Source organism: Leucoraja erinacea, chromosome 35 (genome assembly GCF_028641065.1).
Source record: "Leucoraja erinacea ecotype New England chromosome 35, Leri_hhj_1, whole genome shotgun sequence".
In the NCBI taxonomy this organism is placed as follows: domain Eukaryota; kingdom Metazoa; phylum Chordata; class Chondrichthyes; order Rajiformes; family Rajidae; genus Leucoraja; species Leucoraja erinaceus.
Genome location: NC_073411.1, coordinates 5,280,967 through 5,306,526, shown reverse-complemented (window position 1 = coordinate 5,306,526; position 25,560 = coordinate 5,280,967). Strand labels below are relative to the sequence as shown.

The following is a 25,560-nucleotide window of genomic DNA, read 5'->3' as shown; positions in this document are numbered from 1 at the left end:
GGTGGTGGAGAGAGTCAAAAGCTTCAAATTCCTGGGCTTGCATATCTCTGTAGATCTATTCTGGACTTAGCAATCATTAAGAATGCCCCTCAAAACGCATGTTGAGGAGATCCAGTATGTTCAAGAATACTCTCTTGAACTTCTACAAAGTGCCTATTGACTGGTTGAATCATGGCCTGGTTCGGCAACTTGAACGCCCAAGAACAAAGAAGACTGCAAAAAATGGTGAACACCACTCAGCCCATCGCTGGTTCTGACCTCCCCACCATTGAAGGGCTGCTGTTTCAAAATGTCAGCCAGCATCATCAGAGGCCCACACCACCCTGGCCGTGCTCTCATTCCACCCCTGCCATCAGGAAGAAGGTACAGGAGCCTGAAAACTGTAACTTCCAGCTTTAGGAGCAGCTTCTTCCCCACAGCCATCAGGCTATTAAACACTACAACCTCCAAATGGTTCCCAAACTACATAGACGTGGGGGCATCCATTTTTAATTTACACTACCATTGTCAATTTTTTTGCCTGTGTTTTTGAATATACACTAAACTTTTTTAGTTGTTTACTAAGAGTAATATTTTTACACATCTGCTGTGCTGCTGCAAGTAAGAATTTCATTGTTCCATTTTGGGACATATGACAATAAAACACTTTTGACTCTTGGCACCTGAAATAACAGGATAACTGTCGGTAAGTTGGAAGTTGGAACCCATCTGGAGAATGGTCCTGACCCAAAACGTCACCTGTCCATGTTCTCCAGAGATGCTGCTTGACCTGCTGAGTTACTCCAGCACTTTGTGGGGTTTTTATTTTTAAGTAAGATGGTTAGATTTAGGTGTAGGTTCATAATAATAATAATAATAATAATTTTATTTATAGAGCACTTTAAAAACAAACATAGCTGCAACAACGTGCTGTACATCACTAATCATTGACAAAAAAGTTAATACACACCAAAAATAACAATCAAAAGAAATAGTAGGAAAAGACATGAAAAATAAAGAAACATCAAAAACACCACAAACAGAAGCAAAGCCTCAGGCATGGTCAAAAGCCATGGGACGTCACCTGTATGTTCTGTGGAAATGCTTGCTTTTAACAATGGTTTTTTTTGAAGATGGACAGGTGTGCATGTGCATTGAGAAGTGCAACGCTTTGTTTTGCATGCTATGCAATTAAATCGGTGAATACAATGAATTAATACAATCAAGCCAAACTCAAGTACAACAGGTAGAGCAAAGGGGAAGATACAGAGTGCAGAATATAATTCTCAGCATTGTAGCATACCAGTTCCATAGACAAAATCCAAAGTCCGCAATGGGGCAGAGGTCATAAGATCATATGATCATAAGAAATAGGAGCAGAATTAGGCCGTTTGGCCATCAAATCTACTCATATGGAATAGGAGTAGAATTAGGCCATTCGGCCCATCAAGTTTACTCTGCCATTCAATCAAGGCTGATCTATCTCTCCCTCCTAACCCCATTCACCTGCCTTCACCTCATAAACCCTGACACCCGCACTAATCAAGGACCTATCTATCTCTGCCTTAAACAAAGGTGAATCAGACAGTACCCTAGCTTATGGAAGGACCATTCAGAAGTCTGATAACAGAGGGGAAGAAGCTGTTCTGGAGCCTGGTGGTATGCACGTTTAATGACTAAGACCCAGTGTAATGACTGAATTCCTCCTCGGTTTAATTATTCTCCTCCTCCCAAAACCAGACATATTCACACGGCACAGCAATGAGAGAAGAACACAAAGGTGAGGAATGCTGACATTCATCGGACTGCTGGCAGTGGTTCAACTCAATTGTGACTCCTCTCTCAGCCAATTAAGGTGGACGGTGTTTCATTCACAACAGCCAGCACAGTCATTGAAAATTGTAAAAGTCCATCAGAACAATTTTATTCACAAAACCCTGCGACAAGACGGCAGCCTTGTCCCAAGTGATTAGTTAGATAACTCATGCCTTTAGGCACAACTTTCTGGGAAGCTGAAACAAAGGAAGAACAATTTTATTTTCCTTAAATGACTTCATGAAAGAAATCCTGGAATATGTATGTGTATATATAAACATGTGTGTGTGTGTGTGTATGTCTATGTGTGTATGTGTTTGTGTATGACTATGTGTGTGTGTGTGTGCGTATATGTGTGTGTGTGTTATGTATAGACACAAAATACTGGAGTAACTCAGCGGGACAGGCAGCATCTCTGGAGAGAAGGAATGACTGATGTTTCGGGTCGAATCCCTCTTCAGACTAGTTAGGGAAAAGGGACACAAAAGGTTATATGTATATGCATATGTGTGTATACATAAATATGCGTGTGTATATGTCTATGTGTCTTTGTATATGTATACATATGTGTGTGTGTATATATATATGTACATGTGTGTGTATGTTTACATATGTGTGTGTATATGTGTATGTATGTGTGTGTGCGTATGTGTATATGTGTGTGTTTGTGCATGTGTGTGACGTGTGAGTGCATGTATGTATATGTGTGTTATGTGTTTATGTGTATATGTGAGTGTATATGTGTGTGTATACATATGTGTGTGCATGCATGTATATGTGTCTGTATGTGTGTGTGCTGGCATGTGTATATATGTGAGTGTCTATATGAGTGTGTGTGTGTGTGTGTCTATGTGTGTGTGTGTCTATATGCGTGTGTGTGTGTGTCTATGCGTGTGTATGAGTGTCTATGTGTGTGTGTGTCTATCTATATGTGTGTGTGTGTCTATATGTGTGTGTGTGTGTGTGTCTATATGTGTGTGTCTATGTGTGTCTATATGTGGGTGTGTCTAAATGTGTGTGAGTCTATGTGTGTGTGTGTGTGCCTATATGTGTGTGTGTGCCTATATGTGTGTGTGTGTCTATGTGTGTGTGTGTCTATGTGTGTGTGTGTGTGTCTATGTGTGTGTGTGTGTCTATGTGTGTGTGTGTCTAAATGTGTGTGTGTCTATATGTGTGTGTGTGTGTGTGTGTGTGTGTGTGTGTGTCTATATGTGTGTGTGTGTATATATAACATATGTGAGCAGTTGGGAGAGCGTAGCTGAGCTCCTGACTTCCCACTTGCCCGCGAGGGGACGGCTGCAACAATCGCTGTGTGAAAGGATCTCAAATTCGACCCAAGAGTCTGGGGTGGGCTGTTTCTCTTTTGTTGTATTTATGAAATTGATCTAAAGCTGACAAGTAGGTCATTGGGAAAACACAAACAAGGCTGCAGTCAAGGTAAAGTGAAAACGGCTGAAACAATGCCACACGTTAAAGAATGCATTTGCTCTCTCGCAACTTGCTGGAAAAGTTCAGGAGAGTTTGCAGAAAGCTCTCCGGATGGCCATGTAAATATTTCACCACAATTGCTCCGCATTTTTCTTTTGAAGGGAGAGCTCAAAACTTGGAGCTGAGGGGTAGTGAGAGAGGAGAGGGGGGGCGGGGAGAGTGGGTGGTGAATAGTGATGGGGTGGGGGAGGTTTTTGCCTGTCACTTTACCTACAAAAAGCCGATTGGTAAATAAAAGCTGTAATTGACACTTCTCCAGGGAAGTGTAATGGGGGGTGGACAAAGGCTGATTGGTTGCTCGGCGAGGCTCTTAGCCCGTGATGAAGGCAGGGGATAGTTACACACTGCAAGCCTGCAGCTAGAAGCTGGATGCTGGCACCGGGGGAAGCAAGCTTCATAAATCAGCGCTCCTAAATGCACATTTGTACGCAGTGAAGATTGAGAGGTGAATTAAAACAGAGAGAAAGTCCTTGAGCAGCCTGGATAATGAAAACACAGAGACAGGTACTGATATCTCTTCAAGGCTTTCCTGTTTCGAAAGCAGAGACACATTAAAAGCAAACGACCCACCGCTGCCTTCTGCTTTAACAACAAAACAAGACTCTTTGCTCACAGATCTGGAGACAAAGTCCTGCTGAGGTGCAAAGCAGAGCAGAATCTTGACACCTCCGCACAGGGTTTTTTGTTTGGCAGTAACAAAGGGGAGAAGAAAAAAAAATGGGGGAGAGAGGGATTCCAGGGAAAAGTTACTGGGACTTTTGCACTGTGCTTCTGACACTGAGCACAGGACTCCTGGCCGGCTGCGCCGCGATGGACGAGGAGGAAGCGAGTTGGCAAGCCGATAGCCGCTTTTATATCAAGCCACCGCACTGCGTGGATATCCCCTTTGCCCTGAGACTGTGCAACAATGTGGGCTATCACAAGATGAGCCTGCCCAACTTGTTGGACCATGAGACCATGGAGGAGGTGCAGCAGCAAGCCAGCAGCTGGGTGCCGCTGCTCAACAAGAACTGCCACCCGAACACGCAGCTGTTCCTCTGCTCTCTCTACGCCCCTATCTGCCTGGACCGACCCATCTACCCCTGTCGTTCTCTCTGCACGGCGGTCCGAGATGCCTGCACGCCTGTCATGGAGTTCTTTGGCTTCCCCTGGCCCGACATGCTCAAGTGCGACAAGTTCCCCCTTGACAATGACTTGTGTATCGTCTTCCCAAACCCCAATGCCACCCTCTCCACGAACTCGCAAGGTTGGTCTCGCTTGGTCTTCTCCGCTGCCGACTCTCTATAAACTTAAAACGCGTTGGGGGGGAACTCGCTGGTCTTGAAATTACTTGCTCAAACCTTAGAAGGGAGTGGGAGGAAAGGAGGGGATAACTTTGTAAGTAGACAAAAGTGCTGGAGAAACTCAGCGGGTGCAGCAGCATCTATGGAGCGAAGGAAATAGGCATCGCCTATTTCCTTCGCTCCATAGATGCTGCTGCACCCGCTGAGTTTCTCCAGCACTTTTGTCTACCTTCGATTTTCCAGCATCTGCAGTTCCTTCTTAAACACTGGATAACTCTGTTAGGTGTGTGTGTTGCAGAAGTGACAGCTCGGTATCACAACTAACAGAGCCGCTGCTTCTTCACAGCGCCAGGGATCCAGGCTCAATCCTGCATCTCGGGCACTGTCTATGTGGAGTTTGCACGTTCTTCCCTGTGACCGCTTCGGTTTCCTCCCACATTGCAACCAAGTACAGGTTTGGTTAGTTAACTGGGGTTGCAAGGGTCTCGACCCCCCAAACGCCACCCATTCCATCTCTCCAGAGATGCTCCCTGCCCCGCTGAGTTACTCCAGCATTTTGTGTCTACCTTTGGTAAATTAATTGGTGACTGTAAATTGCCCCTAGTGTGTAGGTGAGCGACACAATCTGGGAGATATTACTGGAAATATGTGGGAAAGGATTAAAGAATGGGTGTTTGATGGATGGCAAGGACTCGATGGGCCGAGTGGCCTGTTTCATCACATTGACCTCGAAAGCTTCCTTTTTATTGCTTAAAGAGCCATTTGTATTACTTTTTTATTGCACTGTATCCAAGTGGGTGGGTACCCATTTTAAAATAATTCACCTAACCCGGTCTTTTTAAATAAAAACCCAAAAAGTATTTATATGGAAGTTGAGGGCAGGTTCGCAATCTGCTGAATGTTGACAAATTATCTTCCTTCCTTGAGCTCAGGCATTTTGAAACTGTGCTAACATTTCCAAAAAATAAATTACTGGCAGGGGATGTGCAGTGGAAGTTGTGCAGGAAAGTTTTTTTTCCCTGTTAAAACTGAAGGTGGGAAGATTAAAAAGTGATCTATGTCGGAAGGAATTGCAGATGCTGTTTTAAACCGAAGATAGACACAAAAAGCTGGAGTAACTCAGCGGGACAGGCAGCATCTCCGCAGAGAAGGAATGGGTGACATTTCAGGTCGAGACCCTTCTTCAGACCTGTGATAGATAATGGGGAGAGGATTGGTAGGGGGTGGGGGGGGGGTAGATGTCCAGATTGTGGTTCTTCCCCCCCCCTAAAGGGTTAAACACTTTCCTGAAACGTGCATGGAATATTTCATTCCTTGGCCTCCACTTTCCAAGATGTCCATTCTATTTCGTCAGTTTCACGTGCAAAATGTGTTTCAGACATTTGGCTTGTCAGAGAGGATGCATCGCCGACAACTAAAAACCAGTCTGCAAGGCCAAGGCTATCATTCCGGGATGGGACGGGGGGAAAGTTTCAGTGAGAGCGGAGCTGTCAAACACTGGCTCCACATGCTTTATCCAGGCTTGCAGCTCTGAGCAGAAGCATTAACCCTCAGTTGCCTTTACTAGTTTGTGCTAAGAAGATTCCCCCGTCGTCTCTCAACTTCCAAGCCCAGTGTACTCCAGTAATCGACCAGAACCAGAACCAGCTGTGGGATGCAAATCAATCGTTCAGTTCTTTTCAGTTCTTTTCTGGTATGTTTCCTGCTCCTACCCATCCCACCCCCTCTCCCCCTCCCCACCCCCTCCTCAGCCTTGCTTGACAAAACCCATGGGGAAACAAAGATATTCTCTCCCACATTGTTCTTATTCAGACTCAGTGGGCTGCGGGTTTGATGGTAGACACAAAAAGCTGGAGTAACTCAGCGGGACAGGCAGCATCTCTGGAGAGAAGGGATGGGCAACGTTTCGGGTCGAGGCCCTTCTTCAGACTCGGAATCAGTTTAATGGTACTGGTTTGTGCCCTCTCTCTGAGATGCAAACCTGCAAACTCTAGTGGTTCCACGTTGGTCAAGGGATGATAGAGTCAAGTTATTATTTTTTGTGTAGGGAGGAACTGCAGATGCTGGTTTACAGCAAAGATAGACACTAAATGCCGGAGTAACTCAGCGGGGCAGGCAGCATCTCTGGAGAGAAGGAATGGGTCTGAAGAGATGCTGCCTGTCCCGCTCAGTTACTCTGGCATTCTGTGTATGGGGGGGGGGGGGGGGTGGGGGGGGAAAGATAGTCTTTAAAGTGGGAGACTCCCTGATACAGAGACTGTAGTCACTGCAGTGTTTATTGCTTGGAACTGCTCGACTATCAGAAACTTCTTGGAGATGCTTTATTGTAAAGTTAGATAGAAGAAGTGTCTCGACTGAAATGTCGCCCATTCCTTCTCTCCAGAAATGCAGCCTGTCCCGCCTAGTTACTCCAGCATTTTGTGTCTATCTTCGGTTTAAACCAGCATCTGCAGTTCCTTCCTGTACTATGGATTAATTTATTGTCACATACACCAGGGTGCAATGAAATATCTTGTTCACTTGAGGCTCATGTGGTAAGCAGTGTACACACAGTAAATGATAAAGAAAGCAATATATATATATATATACAAAGATGAGTGCAGGGCAGCAGGTTACAGTCGACAGGACAGAGGACAACAGTGCAAGGTCTGAGTTGAGCAATAGAACGTTAAAGTATAATAATACGTTAATGGAGTGAAGAGAGCGAGGGATGAGGGGGGGGATAGATATTTCTTGAAATTGGAGAATTCTAATATAAGTAGCTTACAACCCAACAGCATGAACATTGACAATAGACACAAAAAGCTGGAGTATCTGAGCAGGCAGAATCTCTGGAGAAGAGGAATACGTGACGTTTCGAATCAAGACCAGACTTCAACCCTTCTATATAATTATATAATGGTATATGGACAAACTGATCTGTTTTGTAGTCAATGCCTACTATGTTCTGTTGTGCTGAAGCAAAGCAAGAATTTGAATTGTCCTATCGGGGACACATGACAATAAACTCACTTGACTTGACATTTCTCCCACCATCTCCCTCCGCCTTGCCATTGTGGCGGCCAAGGCCAATCGATGGATGTTTTTAAGGCAGAGATAGATAGATTTTTGATGATTACAGGTGGTAGAGGTTATGGGGAGAAGGCAGGAGAGTAGGGTTGGGAGGGAGAGATAGATCAGTCATGATTGAATGGCGGAGTAAACTTGATGGGCCGAATGGTCTAATTCTGCTCCTATCACTTATGAGCATGACTCGCCCTGCTCCTTTCCCCCCCTTCCACACGTCCACCTCCTATCCCTGAGACCCCCCCCCTCCCCCCTCCCACCCCCCCCCCCCCCTATTTCCCCTCCCCCTATTTACTAATTAATGGTGCTATTTAATTTGGTGTTGATATTGTTGGGTAAAGTTCCTTTCTTGTACAGCTTCCTGCAAACTAGCACAAGCAAATTGGAGTTAAAAGTGACTCTACATATTTGCAGGACTTTCAAGATGACAAAGATTGCATATAATAATCGAGCCGGGCGTTATCATAGTCTGATGCTTTTTATTACTCTATTCGTGTAGCAGCGCTGTAGGTTATCTGTTTTATACTGGGTGCTATGCATGGTTTTACGTTTTCTATTGAAGTTAAGCTTATTTATACTCAGCAGCTGCCCGACACTGTGTTTTATCAAAGTAGGATTATATTCCCATTGCTTCCTACCCAGCATCATTACTGAAGCTTTTTACAAGACTATCACTTGTAGTAATTTCCCTGGAAACATTAACTAGTTCGGAAAGGAATTACAGAGTGCATTTTATGAACTCCTTTAGGCACAATGTCTGAAGGTGCAATTTTTCAATTGGAGTGATATATGAGGCACGGCAATGGGAAACGGGCAAAGTTCCTGTTCTTGACTCCAGTTGCTGCTTATCACGTAAGGACCATGACACCTTCTGCTCCTTCTCCAACTTCCCCCCCCCCCCCCCCCCCCCCTTCCCCGACAGGGCTGACTACCCAAGCAGACGGATCGCTAGGCATCAGGAGGCTGTTAATTTATAGCCTCTTAGTGATCCAAACCTTTCTTGGATGTGGCACGGCTGTAGATTTGCTGCCTCTCAGCGCCTGAGAAACGGGAACGATCCTGACTGTGAGTACTGTCTGTGCGGAGTTTGTACGTTTTCCTCATGGGTTTTCTCCAGGTACTCCGGTTCACTCCCACATTCCAAAGATGTGCAGGATTGTAGCATTAATTGGCGTCTGTGAACTACCCCTTGTATTTAGAAACATAGAAAATAGGTGCAGGAGTAGGCCATTCGGCCCTTCGAGCCTGCACCGCCATTCAATATGATCATGGCTGATCACCCAACTCAGTATCCTGTACCTGCCTTCTCTCCATACCCCCTGATCCCTTTAGCCACAAGGGCCACATCTAACTCCCTCTTAAATATAGCCAATCAACTGGCCTCAACTACCTTCTGTGGCAGAGAATTCCACAGATTCACCACTCTCTGTGTGAAAAAATTTTTTTTCTCATCTTGGTCCTAAAAGACTTCCCCCTTATTCTTAAACTGTGACCCCTTGTTCTGGACTTCCCCAACATCGGGAACAATCTTCCTGCATCTAGCCTGTCCAACCCCTTTAGAATTTTGTAAGTTTCTACAAGATCCCCCTTCAATCTTCTAAATTCTAGCGAGTACAAGCCGAGTCCATCCAGTATTTCTTCATATTAAGTTCTTCATATTTAGTTTTGTTTACTTTAGAGATACAGTGAAGAAACTGGCCCACTGAGTCCACACCGACCAGCGATCACCACCAACTAACGTTATACTAGTCAAGTCATATTTATTTCTATAGCACATTTTAAAAAATAACTCTCGTTGACCAAAGTACTTTACATTGGTGGAGGTACTAACGTTATACAACAGTGGTTCATAGATTAAGTACATACATAAATACATACATACAGCCCTCCCTCAGAGAACATCAAGAAAGGCTTGAGAGTAAAGATGAGTTTTAAGTCTCGACTTAAAGGAATCGATGGAGGGGGCAGTTCTGATGGGAAGAGGGATGCTGTTCCACAGTCTAGGAGCTGCACACACTAGGGACAATTTAAATTACTACACACATTACGGACAATTTAAATTTATGCCAAGCCAATGAACCTACAAACGACGTCTTTGGAGCATGGGAGGAATCCGGAGATCCCGGAGAAAGGCCACGGGGAGAACGTACAAACTCCACACAGACAGCACCCGTAGTCGCGATCGAACCCGGGTCTCTGGCGTTGTAAGGCAGCAGCTCTACCAGTGCGCCACCGCGCCGCATGCCCACAGTATGTCGGATGCAAAAGTGGAATGACATGGAACTAGTGAGCATGAGTGATCGATGGACTCGGTTGGGCTGAACAGCCAATTTCCATGTTATACCTCAAAACAACATTTCTAAACTCAACTTTCTGCTATAGAAAGGAGAAAGCTATTAACAAGAAAAAATGATGGGCATTCTTACATTCAATTGAAATTACAAGCTATAATGAATATTTAATTGAAATGCATTAACAACGTGAATGGCTAAGGATTTGTTGGCCTTATAATACATTCCCCCTACTGGGATGTGGAAACACTTAAGCCATTTAATACTTTTCCATTTTGTTCCAGCAGTCATAGTGTGTGTAGGATCATGTTATGTCTTAAAGGGGAAATTGTTGTTTATTTTTGGTTGAGTAATATAACGAAGAGATTGGGATCATTTATTGGGGCATTCACCAAATACACAAATAAATGGTTGTTATTTTTGGCTTCCGAACACATGCTATTGAATAATCACGGCTCTGTACTTAATTTTCAGCTGCAAATCCTGCACTAATTTTGTCCACCAGCTTTCTCCTCAAGGCACAATCTTATATAAAGATATAGGTCCCTGGATGCTATTCAGATTCTATCTGGCAAAATGCATAGAGCTTGCATGTGAACCTTGAGAATTAGGAAATAGGTTGTTCTGCTTTTACTCGTTCTCTGCCTAACCCAGGCCATCTAAGGCAACTCAGGAAGGGTCCCAGCCCAAAACATCGCCTATCCATGTGTACAAAGGCACTGCAGATGTTGGTTTAAACCGAAGATAGACACAAAATGTCTATACAATGTCTTATATTCACTGGAACTTAGAAGGATGAGAGGGCATCTTATAGAAACGTATAAAATTTGACAGGCTAAATGCAGGAAGAATGTTCCCAATGTTGGTTAGTCCAGAACCTGGGGTCCCAATTTCAGAATAAGGGGTAGGCCATTTAGGACTGAGATGAGGAAAAACGTTTTCACCCAGAGAGTTGTGAATCTGTGGGATTCTCTGCCACAGAAGGCAGTGGAGGCCAATTCACTGGATGTTTTCAAGAGAGATAAATAAAACTGTAACAGAATCAAGGGACATAGGGAGAAAGCAGGAACGGGGCACTGAATTTGGATGATCAGCCATAATCATATTGAATGGCGGTGCTGGCTCGAAGGGCCAAATGGCCTACTCCTGAACCTATTTTCAATGTTTCTGTGTTAAAATGCTGATTTAACTCAGCGGGACTGGCAGCGTCTCTCGAGAGAAGGCTTGGGTGACGTTTCAGTTCCTTTAGCAGACCTATCGATATTCATCGGGGATGCTGCCTGACCCGCTGAGTTACTCCAGCATTTAGTGTCTTTTCTAAGGCAACGTTAATCCTACCACTGAAATTCTGTGTGGCTGTATTTGATAACATTACATTGAGGCAGCAGCACGCAATACTTTGCTTTGTTGAAAGGAAGCAAGTTGTCACGTGCCTGAGAAGCTGGCTACTTAAACTTGAGGATTAACTAGTCTACAGACAAATTTCTACATCAATCATTATATGTTAGTATTACAGTCCAAAGACTCACTTTTGAAATGCCATCGCATTTAAGGTTGAGAATAACCTGGTTGGCTGCAGCATAGCACAACACAGGAAAGTCCACACTTGATCATGTGAATTTGGGCCAGTCTAAACATAGCATTTAAAGTTAGCGAACAGGAAATCTTTTCACATCAACAGAGAAGGTGGCCATAAAATACCCCCATAAGCAGGGCGTGCTGCTGAAGTATGCAATGGCACACAAATCATGCAATGGGAAGAATTTTGTATGTATTTCTGCGGCTGCCTGGATTGCGTATTTGTTTGTATCTATGATATTTATATTGACCAAGTGTTGGACCATGGATAGATCATTATTTATTTCATTTCAAGCTCTCTCTTCCAGCTTTCTAAGCCCCTTCCCACCCCCCAAAAGAAGGGGGTGTGAAGATAGGTCCTGTCCCCGAAAGGTCACAGTTTAAGGATAAGAAGGGAAATCTTTTAGGACCGAGATGAGGAAAACATTTTTCACACAGAGAGTGGTGAATCTGTGGAATTCTCTGCCACAGAAGGTAGTTGAGGCCAGTTCATTGGCTATATTTAAGAGGGAGTTAGATGTGGCCCTTGTGGCTAAAGGGATAGAAACAGAAACATAGAAATTAGGTGCAGGAGTAGGCCATTCGGCCCTTCGAGCCTGCACCGCCATTCAATATGATCATGGCTGATCATCCAACTCAGTATCCCGTACCTGCCTTCTCTCCATACCCCCTGATCCCCTTAGCCACAAGGGCCACATCTAACTCCCTCTTAAATATAGCCAATGAACTGGCCTCAACTATCCTCTGTGGCAGAGAGTTCCAGAGATTCACCACTCTCTGTGTGAAAGGGGATCAGGGGGTATGGAGAGAAGGCAGGTACAGGATACTGAGTTGGATGATCAGCCATGATCATATTGAATGGTGGTGCAGGCTCGAAGGGCCGAATGGCCTACTCCTGCACCTATTTTCTATGTTTCCATGTCACCTATCCATGTTATCCAGCGATGCTGCCTGATCCGCTCAGTTACTCCAGCACCTCGTGCCTTTTCTCTTGTAAATCAGCATCTGCAGTTCCTTGTTTCTAAATAATTATTAACCAATTTTCCATTTGGTTGCGGGTGTGGTGGTAAATGACGCGGGGAGCAAATTAAACCGTTCTATGTGCTTGGGGAGGGAATGAAGACACGTTGGCTAGAGGTTTCAATTTGGGCAAAATTAGGCAAAAGGACCTCCAATTATGCTCTGACAGGTAGATTTTCTCAATTTTCCACTCAAATCATTTCCGCTCTACAAAATGCCTTGAGTGTGCAATGGGAAAGTGCTTTATAATACCATCTTTTAAACAATTTATTTAAAAGTATTTCCTTTTGTACCTGGAGTGTTAACTCAACCAACATGGGCAGCACAGTGGCGCAGCGGTAGAGTTGCTGCCTTGTCTCACTTGGGAAACTTGAATGGAAACCTCTGGAGACTTTGCGCCCCACCCAAGGTTTCCGTGCAGTTCCCGGAGGTTTTTGTCCTACCTGCAACCTCCGGGAACCGCACGGAAACCTTGGGTGGGGCGCAAAGTCTGCAGAGGTTTCCGTTCAGGTTTCCTAAGTGGGACAGGGGGCATAACTGCGCTTGCAGCGCTGGAGACCCGGGTTTGATCCTGACTACTGCCGCTGTCTGTACGGCATTTGTACGTTCTCCCCGTGACCTGTGTGGATCTTTGACTTCCTCCCACACTCCAAAGGCGTACAGGTTTGTAGGTAAATTGGCTTGGTATAAATGTATAAATTGTCCCTAGTGTGTGTAGGATAATATTAATATGTGGGGATCGCCGGTCGGCATGGACTCGGTGGGCCGAAGGGCCTGTTTCCGCTCTGTATCTCGAAACTAAACTCAACTTTAAATGCTGCAGCTGAAAATCACATATATCATTTCATTGGACATATCACAATATTCATTTCAAATTGAGATAAAATCCACTACCAAATTTATACGAGCGAAATGTACTTTTTAAAAAAAAACCTTACAAATCCAGTGATTTGTAAGTTACTTTGGAAGGCAATTGTGAGTTTTTCAGAAACAAATCCTGCTGAAAATCTTTTAAAATATTTTGATGCTATGTTCTTGGATCCATGGGTTCAGCGCTTTTCCATGTAGCTCGGAGCGTTTCTAAAGAGCGCAACAAGACAAAATTTCTCGTGGTATTTTATTCACCTCGGGCCAGTTTTGCGGGATGGATCTGCTTCCGATACCATGTTTTAAAAAATGGTGTAAAAGATCATGGAACACTAAGGTGGCCCAAGCTGTTTTCAGGTTTAAGGTTCTGCAGTCCTTTGTACTGGAGTTAGGGTGAACCCTTTGACAAATTAATGCCTGGGGCAGAGCATATTGAATGACAGGACCGACTCGTGTGGCTGAGTGGTCTAACCCTGCTTCTATTTTCCTCTGTTCTTGTGAGTACTGTATTTACAGGCCTGTTATGTGGCTGCACATAAGAATTTCATTGTTCTGTCGGTACATATGACAATTAAACAGTTGACAAAGAGCAGCACACCCAGGACTGTACCCGGGAAAACAATTACTTGTGTATGTTGGATATGCGTGCAAGATTCTTTGCTTTTGTTTAGTTGTTCCCCACGCCTCCTGTACTTTGTGGGTGAACTAATTTATCCCGCTCTTGCAGCTATCTGATGAAACCATAAATGAAATGGGGATACTTAACTGCAGGACTCCTAATGCCCCTGTCCCACTTAGGAAACCTCTGGAGACTTTGCGCCCCACCCAAGGTTTCCGTGCGGTTCCCGGAGGTTTTTGTCAGTCTCCCTACCTGCTTCCACTACCTGCAACCTCCGGGAACTGCAGGGAAACCTTGAGTGGGGCGCAAAGTCTCCAGAGGTTTCCGTTCAGGTTTCCAAAGTGGGCCTGGGGCATCAGGCCTTAAGTATTCAAACGCATAAGTGATAGGAGCAGAATTAGGCCATTGGGCCCATCAGGTCTACTTCGCCATCCAATCATGGCTGATCTATCTTTCCCTCTCAACCCCACTCTCCTGCCTTCTCCCCATAACCCCTGACACTCATACAAATCAAGAATCTATATTTGCCATAATCATATCCATTGACTTGCCTTCACTGCTTTCTGTGGCAACGAATTCCACAGATTCACCACCCTCTGACTAAAGAAATTCCTCCTCAACTCCCTCCTGAAGGTACGTCCTTTAATTCAGAGGATACAACCTCTGGTCCTAGACACTCCCACTCCTATTTACTCGGCAAAGATGCGCATAAGCACATGTGTACACATGCACGCAAGCACACAAGCTCAAACACACTTTGAAATAAGTAAGTAAGTTTATTGGCCAAGTATTCACATACAAGGAATTTGCCTTGGTGCTCCGCCTACAAGTAACAACATGACGTACAGTGACAGTTACGAATGACTCCGAAAACACTGAACATTAATAATTATAAAACATTAATGATAAAACACCATTGATCAAGCATGTGAACCAACAAAATACCAGATCAACAGATATTTGGCTGTTGAGTAGAGCAACTACTCGTGGATAAAAACTGGTTTTATGTCTGGCTGTGGCAGCTTTGACAGTCTGGAATCACCTGGGGTGAAGTGTTGTAATGCCCAGGCACAGGGGCTTGGTGGCCAAGTGATATGCGCACAGTCTTCTGCACACATATGAATGCGCATGCGCACACACATGCGCATGTGCACACACACACACACACATGCATGCACCCGCACATGCACACATCTACACATGTGCTCACGCATTTTCAAATGGCCATCAATTGCAAACAGAAGTGACAATTCCATTTGCCATCCTTCTTCCTGCAAAGCCTGCGAACGCTGAGACCAAGTTGTATGATCCTAGTTGAAGCTATGTAATTCTCCACACAACAGCGAGAAAACCTTGTCCATTCCTGATCTGTGTAGTGTGGATTCACACAGGGCAGTTGGTGCCTGTACATAGAAGTGCATTTGGATTTCCTGTCTTCAATTATTACTGAATAAAACTTGCTTGTATTCCTTCAACTCCGTTCTAGGGCACTGAGCTGTACGTTTGGGGCAGTGGGCTTAATGCCAGTGCAATCAATTCAATACTCAGCCAGTGACCTCTGTGCCAGGCAGTTAGCTGTATACCTGGCCAGTGAATTAGTTCACAGACAGGGGGATCCATGCCAGGACATTGAGCCCATACCAAGCTGAGAGCTTCATGTCAGAGCCTGGGATCTCCTCCAGAGAGAGCACTGTGCTCCTAATTCAGGTTTGAGTTTATTATTGCCTCAGGGATCAAGATACAATGAAAAGCCATTTTGTATGCTTTCTAAACAGGTCATATACCATATTGGATCAGGCTTGGCGATCGCTTTGCCCAACAGCTCCGCTCGGTCTGCAATAACCAACCTGATCTCCCAGTGGCTCAGCACTTCAATTCCCCCTCCCATTCCCAATCCGACATTTCTGTCCTGGGGAAGAGTGAGGCCAACCGTAAATTGGAGGAGCAGCACCTCATATTTTGCTTGGGCAGTTTGCAGCCCAGCGGTATGAACATTAATTTCTCTAATTTCAGGTAGTCCCTACTTTCTCGTCCCCTTCTCAGCTCTCCCTCAGCCCACTGTCTCCGCCTCTTCCTTTCTTCTTCCCGGATAAGGGGGAAATCTTTTTGGACCGAGATGAGAAAAACAGAGAATGGTGAATTTTCTGCCACAGAAGGTAGTTGAGGCCAGTTCATTGGTTATATTTAAGAGAGAGTTAGATGTGGCCCTTGTGGCTAAAGGTATCGGGGGGGTATGGAGAGAAGGATACTGAGTTGGATGATCAGCCATGATCATATTGAATGGCAGTGCAGGCTTGAAGGGCCGAATGGCCTACTCCTGCACCTATTTTCTATGTTTCTATGAAGAAGAGGGTCTCGACCCGAAATGTTGCCTTTTTCCTTCGTTCTATAGATGCTGCCTCACCCATATGCTGAGTTTCTCCAGCATTTTTGTCTACCATATTTAGATAGTCAGTTCAAACACATGTACAATAGGTCGAGCATAGAAGAAGATACAGAGTGCAGAATATAGTTTTTAGCATTGTTGCACATCTGTATTCTCTTTTCGTGGAAAGTTCGGCATGTCCCCAACAACCCCCACCAACTTCTATAGATCAACTTCTGGGATACAACAAGGCATGTTTTGGGAACTGCTCCATCCAAGGCCGCGAGAAATTGCAGAGAGCTGTGAACATAGCCAAGAACGACGCACAAACCAACCTCCCTTCCATTGACTCCATCTACACTACACCTCAGCAAGGCCACCAGCCCACAAGGGAAAATCTCACCCCGGCAACTCCCTCTTCTCCCCTCTCCCATCAGGCAAAAAGTACAGAAGTTTGAAATGCACACCTCCAGATTCAGGAACAGTTGCTTCCCAGTTAGTATCAGACAACAGTACTGCCCTCTCATCAGCTAGAGAGCAGCCCAGACTAGGGGCGGAAAAACCGGGGGGGCCAGAGGGGACACGTCCCCTCCCATGTTTTGAGAGGTGGGGGACGACACCCCCCCCCCCCCCCCCCAAGTTTTTGTGATCCCGATTTTAAAATCTCCGCTTTTAGCGCTGGATTGAGCCTCCGAAGCCTCGCACGTGAGTGTGTGTGTGAGTGTGCGCATGTGCGCGCATGGCCACCAAAAAATTGTGTCCCCTGTCCCCTCCGCTCTTGGCCCTGACCTTCCATCTACCTCATTGGAGACCTTTGAACAACCTTTAATCTGATGTTATCAGACTGTATCTTGCACTAAATGTTGTACCCTTTATCCTTTAACTGTACACTGTGGACGGCTTGATTGGAATCATGCACAGGTTTCCCTTTGACTGGATAGCTCGCAACAAAATGCCCTTCCCTGTACCTCGATACACGTGACAGACAATAATGAACTAAACTAAATTAAAGTAAAAGGCAACAGCCACAAGTTTTACTGTCAAAGCCTGACACTGACCTGCTCCTGGTTCCTGCTCCCAATTCCCCGGAGTGTGTTGGGTACTAACGCACACACACGCACACTGATGTTACTGATCACAATCCCGTTTTGCCAGGCTTACCTAAGCAAAATAAATTGTGCCTGGGACTAGGTAGACACAAACTGTGTCGAGACCCGAAATGCCACATATTCCTTCTCTCCAGAGATGCTACCTGAGTTACTCCAGCATTTTGTGTCTACCTTCGATTTAAACCAGCATCTGCAGTTCTTTCCTACATTGGAAATGGGCACCCACCCCATCTATTCACAGCCACCTTCGGGTCCCTGCAAATCCCCAAACAATTGGGAACAGCCTCAACAATTAACAGCATGAATCTTTGTGAACATTTCCACTGGAGGGAGCGGCAGAAAACGGGGGCACACGGTCGACTCTGTCTTTTTAACCAGAAGCGTTTGAGTTGTAAAATACTTGTTTGCATGAAGTTGGGGGGGGGACTTGATAGAGGTTTTTAAAATGATGAGAGGGATAAACAGAGTTGACGTGAAAAAGCTTTTCCCACTGAGAGTAGGGAAGATTCAAACAAGGGGACATGACTTGAGAATTAAGGGACTGAAGTTTAGGGGTAACATGAGGGGGAACTTCTTTACTCAGAGAGTGGTAGCTGTATGGAATGAGCTTCCAGTGAAGGTGGTGGAGGCAGGTTCGTTTTTATCATTTAAAAATAAATTGGATAGTTATATGGACGGGATGGGAATGGAAGGTTATGGTCTGAGCGCAGGTATATGGGACTAGGGGAGAATATGTGTTCGGCACGGACTAGAAGGGTCGAGATGGCCTGTTTCCGTGCTGTAATTGTTATATGGTTATATGGTTAAGTTGTCTCAGAAATAAGAACATTTAATTGCGCTTTGTGCTTTTGTACCTCATTATGAAACACCAGAGAAACATTCATGGGTATGTGTCGACATATAGGCCGAGACATATACACAAGCACATATTCACTAAACACAATACATACCTAAACACACTCCCATATAAACACACTCATACTCGTGTACAATATACAGATATGTACACTTTTGTTCAATTATAGCACGCATCACAAACACAATTAACAGGGATATTTATATTCATACTGAAGACTAACACGCACATTTGTAGCTAAAGAAAAAGGCGCACAGTACTGGAGTAACTCGACAGTTCAAGCGGCATCTCTGGAAACCATGGATAGGTGACGTTTCAGGTCAGAACCCTTCTTCAGGCTTTCAGTCCCGACCTGAAACGTCACCTATCCGTGTTCTCCAGAGATGCTGCCTGACATGCTGAGTTAATCCAGCACTTTGTGTCCTTTTGTGTAAACCCGCATCTGCAGTTCCTTGCTTCTGCACATATATAACTAAATATAATCTATATATATGTATGTGTATTTATAAACAGTGTATATATATATAAACAGTGTGTGTATGTGTATATATATATCAGTAGAAATATGCGGGTATGGATATATATATATTTATGTTTATACGTACAGATATACATATATATATATGTGTGTGCGGGTGTATATATATATATATATATGTGTGTATATATATATGTATATATATATATGTGTGTGTGTGTATATATATACGTGTATATATATATATATGTGTGTGTATATGCGTGTGTACGTATATATATGTGTGTGTGTACGTGTATATATATATGTGTGTGTATATGCGTGTGTACGTATTTATGTGTGTGTGTGTGTATGTATATTTGTGTGTATGTATGTGTGTATATGTATATATGTGTGTGTGTGTTTGTATATATGCATGTGGTTTCGAGGCATAGGACATGGTTTTCGGACATAAGATAATAAAACGCTCTCGATTCTTGAATCTGCCTTTTCCCCTCAATGGTTTTGTGAAGAGCTGTCAGATTTCTCTCGAGGACTATTTGAAGTGGATTGTTGGTGGCACATACAATAGCCACCGTCTACCAGTCTTGCAAGGAGTAATTATTTAGACTGGTGGATAGGCTGCTTAGTTTTAGTGTTTTAGTTTTAGAGAGACAGTGTGAAAACAGGCAGTTCGGCCCGCCAAGTCTGTGCTGACCAGCGATCCCTTTCACACTAGGGACAATTTACAATTTGTTTTTACCAAAGCCAATTAACCTACAAACCTGTTCATCTTTGGAGTTTGGGAGGAAACCGGAGCTCCCAGAGAAAACCCACGCAGACACTGGGGGAAACCCCGTACTGACAGCGCCCGTGGTCAGGATCGAATCCGGATCTCTGGCGCAGTGAGGCAGCAACTCTACACTGTGGTACCATGCAGCCCCCCCTGCTTCTTCCTGAACGTCATTTTAACCGTGTCGTTTCCCGATAAAGAGATTATTATTAATCCTAACAGGAGGAAAGAATTGCCGAGAGTGCATGGTGGATGGGGAGAGATTGAGAACAAGAGCATGGAGAGATAAAACAAAATAACATGAGAAACTCTTCAAGGAATGGAGGAGACATTGTGGCGCTGTTTGACGACAGCATCATAGAAACATAGAAATTAGGTGCAGGAGTAGGCCATTCGGCCCTTCGAGCCTGCACCGCCATTCAATATGATCATGGCTGATCATCCAACTCAGTATCCCGTACCTGCCTTCTCTCCATACCCCCTGATCCCCTTAGCCACAAGGGCTACATCTAACTCCCTCTTAAATATAGCCAATGAACTGGCCTCAACTACCCTCTGTGGCAGAGATTTCCAGAGATTCACCACTCTCTGTGTGAAAAAAGTTCTTCTCATCTCGGTTTTAAAGGATTTCCCCCTTATCCTTAAGCTGTGACCCCTTGTCCTGGACTTCCCCAACATCGGGAACAATCCACTGAATTGTTTTAAAAACTCATCAGTTGAGCCAACTGGACCTTAGGTGGCACCACCAGCCTGTGGTGGAAATCTTCCAGCAACTCCTGCCTCGCGAGCTGGTTACGCTGAATATTCAGCAATGAAACCATCAGTCTGGGATTTGGACGGTTTCTAGCCTCCTGCTCCAAAGCCATTTTCCAAGTTGCTTTTGGCAGATCTCTGTTACATTTTTTACATCAGCTGTAAAATTATTCTAGGGGTGGGGTGGCACAGTGGTAGAGCTGCTGCCTTACAGCGCCAGAGACCCGTCTTTGTTCCAGACTACGGGGGCTGCCTGATCGGAGTTTGAACGTTTCCCCCTGTGACCGCGTGGGTTTTCACCTGGAGCTCCAATCTCCTTCCACATTCCAGTGATGTGCCGGTTTGTAGGTTAAGTGGCTGCTGTAAATTGTCCCTAGTGTGCAGGATGTGAACGGGTGATCGCTGGTCAGTATGAACACGGAGGGCCGAAGGGCCTGTTTCCACATTGAATCTCAAAGCTAAACTATAATTCTGTTCACCAGAGAAGACCACCTGCTGTTTCAGACAATGTTTCAGCCTTAAGGGCCTGTCCCACTTGCGTGTCCTTGGCACGCTAATTACCCGACCTCCCGGTCGCAACGGTCCCGCGAAGGTCGGGCGCGACTTCGTTCGACCGCACAGCCGTCTGCAGCGCGTGATGTCATTTGAAGATGGATGCAAAAAGCTGGAGTAACTCAGTGGGACAGGCAGCATCTCTGGAGAGAAGGAATGGGTGATGTTTCGGGTCGAGACTCTTCTTCATCACCCATTGCTTCTCTCCAGAGATGCTGCCGGTCCCGCTGAGTTACTCCTGCTTTTTGTGTCTATCTTCAATTTTCTTGGCCCTGCTCTGGGAGTAGAAGTGGGGGCGGATCCGGACCACAACAGCTCGGCGATCGTTTGCCCGCTTCTGCTGCTGCTGAAGGTGAGACGTTGCATCGCGCCAGGGTCTTGGGCCTGTCCCACTTTGGCCGTCAGTTCCGCGACAGGCCGTTGGCGTGCAAAGATTTTGTTCGCTACAAAAATTTCGGAGCCTCGCGCAATGTTGCGCTCAACTACATACCCCTCCTCACTTCTTGGTGGGACCGGCCCCGCGCGGCCACACGATGCCTGCGCGCCTCAACGCGACCACGAGTTCACGTAATGTGCGTGCCAAAGACACGCAAGTGGGACGGCCCCTTTAGAAGGCACTTGATTTAAACTTTGGGAAACAAGCAACTGCAGATGCTGGAATCTTGCATCGATTACGAAGCACTAGAGTAACTCAGTAGGTCGGGCAGCATCTGTGGAGGACATGGCTAGGTAATGCTTTGGGTTGGGACCCTTCTTCAGAATGATTGTAGAGGGGAGGATGATGGAAAAGAGATGGTGGCGGGACAAAGCCTGGCAAGTGGCAGGCAAAGTGGTCGTGATTATATTTTATAGAGATCTTGTGTAGCAAATATGTCGATTTTTTTACACATATCCCGTTCCCAATGTTCCTCTTTCATAGAACATAGAATAACACATCACAGGAATGGGCCATTTGGTCCACAATGTTTATACCAAACATGAGGCCAATTTCAACCACTCATCCGCCTGTATATTATCATATGCCCCTGTTTCCTGAACTTCCATGTGCCGATCTGAAAGCCTCTTAAGCACCACTATCATTGCCAACATCACAACCTCTGGCAGGGTGTTCCAGGCCCCACAGCACTCTGTTTAAAAAAAAAACATTCCATTAAAGTTTCCCCTTCTCAACTTACAGCTATGCCCTCTAGTGTTGGATTCCACCGTGGGGGGGAAAGGTTCTGACTGTCTACCTTATCTATACCTCCCATTATTTTATACAGTTTCATCAAGTCTCCCCCTCAACCTCCAACACTCCAGTGAAAACAATCCAAGTTCATTTCAACCTCTCCCTGTGGCTGAAACCCTCTAATCCAGGCAGCGTTCTGGTAAAACCCCTCTGTACCACCTCAGAAGCCTCCACATCCGCTCTTAATCTTCTTGAAACCTCGCCGACACTACTTTCGAGTTCACTGGCTTTCTCCATCTTGAGGGGACTTTGATGCTGGAGGAGGGAGGTGGTGGAGATTTGCATGATAAGATACAGGGCAAGATTAATAAGGTTGCTGATGATACAAAAGTGGTTGGTTTTGCCGATAGTGAAGATGGTTGTGAAAGATTGCAGCAGGATCTGGATCAATTGGCCAGATGGGCGGAGGAATGGTTGATGGAATTTAATACAAAGAAATGTGAAGTGTTGCATTTTAGGATGTCCAACAAGGGCAGGACCTACACAGTGAATGATAGAACTCTGGGGAGTGTTGTAACGCAGCGGGATCTCGGAGTGCATGTGCATGGTTCCTTGAAGGTCAAGTCGCAGGTAGATAAGGTGGTCAAAAAGGTTTTTGGCACATTGGCCTTCATCAGTCAGAGTATTGAGTACAGAAGTTGGGAGGTCATGTTACAGTTGTATAAGACGTTGGTGAGACTGCATTCAGAGTACTGTGTTCAGTTCTGGGCACCATGTTATAGGAAAGATATTGTCAAGCTTGAAAGGGTTCAGAGAAGATTTACGAGGATGTTGCCAGGACTAGAAGGTCTGAGCTATAGGGCGGTTGAGTACGCTGTATCTCTATTCCTTGGAGCGCAGTAAGATCAGGGGTGATCTTATAGAGGTGTATAAAATCATGAGAGGAATAGATCGGGTAGATGCTCAGAATCTCTTGCCCAGAGTAGGAGAATCGAGGACCAGAGGACATATGTTCAAGGTGCAAGGGAAAGATTTAATAGGAATATTTTTCACACAGAGGGGTGGTGGGTGTATGGAACAAGCTGCCAGAGGAGGTTGTTGAGACTGGGACCATCCCAACGTTTAAGAAACAGTTAGACAGGTACATGGATAGGACAGGTTTGGAGGGATATGGACCAAACGCAGGCAGGGGGAACTAGTGTAGCTGGGACATGTTGGCCAGTGTGGGCAAGTTGGGGGGCCCAAGGGCCTCTTTCCACACTGTATGAGAAGAGAGACCATTGAAGAGAGATGGAAGTGTAGAGGGATTGGATGTTGACGATGAAACTTAGACATTGGCATTGGAACTGGAAATTGTTGAGCATTTCCGAGGCCACCAAAAGGGTTGTGAATGCAGGTGGAATAAAGACCATGGAGGATGATTCACTTGCCTGACCTACACCACCACTTGCCCGTGGGTAGGCAGGTGGTCTCTGGCACTGGAGGTGATGCATGAAAATGCAGTGGATCTTTGAAAAAGATACTTTGCCTTGCTTTCCAGCATGTATCTACATCATCCATTGGTGGCCATCTGTTTCCATGACTAAATGTAACAAGCTCTCGGGAATGACATTTAACACGGTGTAGTGGTTGGGATAATGAGCAGGATGCGCAGGTGGGTGTAGTGGAAATGAGATTTGTTTTTAAATACTGTAACATCACAGCCTAGACTAGGGGTGGGGGGGGAACCTGCGGCCTTCTAGGCCATTAAGTGCGGCCTTTTGAATAAATCCAAATTTTGTAGAACAAATCCTTTTATTTTTATTAATATGTTTTTGTTCGTCTTTTATTATATTAATTTTAACCTTAAATGAACGTATTTAAAACACCAAAGAGTAAAAGATTCAATGAAATAATCCTCCGCAACTGACGGCCACAATTAAAACATTAGTAAGTTATGCGGGCTATTTTAACAAAATAATGTACATTTTGAAATGTATCTAATTAAAGTTTCTTGGATGTGGCCTTGTTAAATTATAGCTAACTTAATGCGGCCTTCCAACATGAAGAAGTTCCCCACCCCTGGCCTAGACTCAAAGGGGAAGAGAGATGACCCTACTTAGTCAAGAGTGTTTTATTGTCATATGTCCCAAAGCGGAACAATGAAATTCTTACTTGCAGCAGCACAACAGATATGTAAACATAGAAACATAGAAAATAGGTGCAGCAGGAGGCCATTCGGCCCTTCGAGCCAGCACCGCCATTCATTGTGATCATGGCTGATCATCCACTATCAATAACCCGTGCCTGCCCCATATCCCTTGACTCCACTAGCCCCTAGAGCTCTATCTAACTCTCTCTTAAATTCATCCAGTGACTTGGCGTCCACTGCCCTCTGTGGCAGGGAATTCAATAAATTTACAACTCTCTGGGTGAAAACGTTTTTTCTCAGATGTCTTAAGAGTCTTAAATGACCTCCCCTTTATTCTAAGACTGTGGCCCCTGGTTCTGGACTCACCCAACATTGGGAACATTTTTCCTGCATCTAGCTGTTATAATTTTATATGTTTCTATAAGATACCCCTTCATCCTTCTAAACTCCAGTGAATACAAGCCTAGTCTTTTCAATCTTAGCCTAGTCTTTCAATCTCAAACATAGTACTCCATAACACCCATACTGAACAAAAAAATGTTTAAAATGTATGTATATGTATTATACAAATAAGCATTGATCTTGCAAGATTTTTACATAGAAACATATAAAATAGGTGCAGGGGTAGGCCATTCTGCCCTTCGAGCCTGCACGGCTATTCAATATGATCATGGTTGATCATCCAACTCAGTATCCTGTACCTGCCTACTCTCCATACCCCCTGATCCCTTTAGCTACAGATAAAGGGATCACATATGTAGATGGCAGTCTGAAGAAGGGGCCTGACCCAAATCGTCACCTATTTGTGTTCTCTGGGGATTCTGCCTGACCTGTCGAGTTACTCCTGCACGATGTTCCAATGTTGCTTTCCTTGGCACTTTTGCCTTCATCAGTAAGAGTACTGAGTATAGACATTGGGGAGGTCATGTTATGGTTATATAAGACGTAGGCGAGGCCACGTGTAGCGTTTGGGTTCTATTTTGAGCACCATGTTATTGGAACGATGTTATCAAGCTGGAAAGGGTACAGAGAAGATTTACAAGGACTCGTGGGCCTGAGCTATAGGGAGTAGTTGACCAGGCTAGGACTTTATTCCCAGGAGCACAGGAGGATGGATGAGAGTTGATATTATAGAGGTGTACAAAATCATGAGAGAAATAGATCGGGTAATGCACAAAGTTTCTTGCCCAGAGTAGGAATCAAGAACCAGAGGACATAGGTTTAAGGTGAGCGGGGAGAGATTTAATAGGATAACTTTCACACAAAGGGTGTTGGGTGTATGGAACGAGCTGCCAGAGGAGGTAGTTGAGGCAGGGACTATCCCAACATTTAAGAAACAGTTAGACAGGTATATTAAAAGCCCTGTCCCA

At 44.9% G+C, this 25,560-nt stretch overlaps 1 protein-coding gene across 1 annotated transcript in view; it reads left to right on the top strand.

Annotated features, from left to right (window-relative positions):
* Positions 1-3,585: 3,585 nt before the first annotated feature.
* The window catches only part of LOC129713218 (secreted frizzled-related protein 1-like), a 105,182-nt gene continuing 83,207 nt past the window's right edge, over positions 3,586-25,560 (top strand). The window contains 1 exon segment of the mRNA XM_055662142.1: positions 3,586-4,528. Coding sequence (XP_055518117.1) covers positions 4,000-4,528 — 529 coding nt within the window. The 5' untranslated portion in view covers positions 3,586-3,999.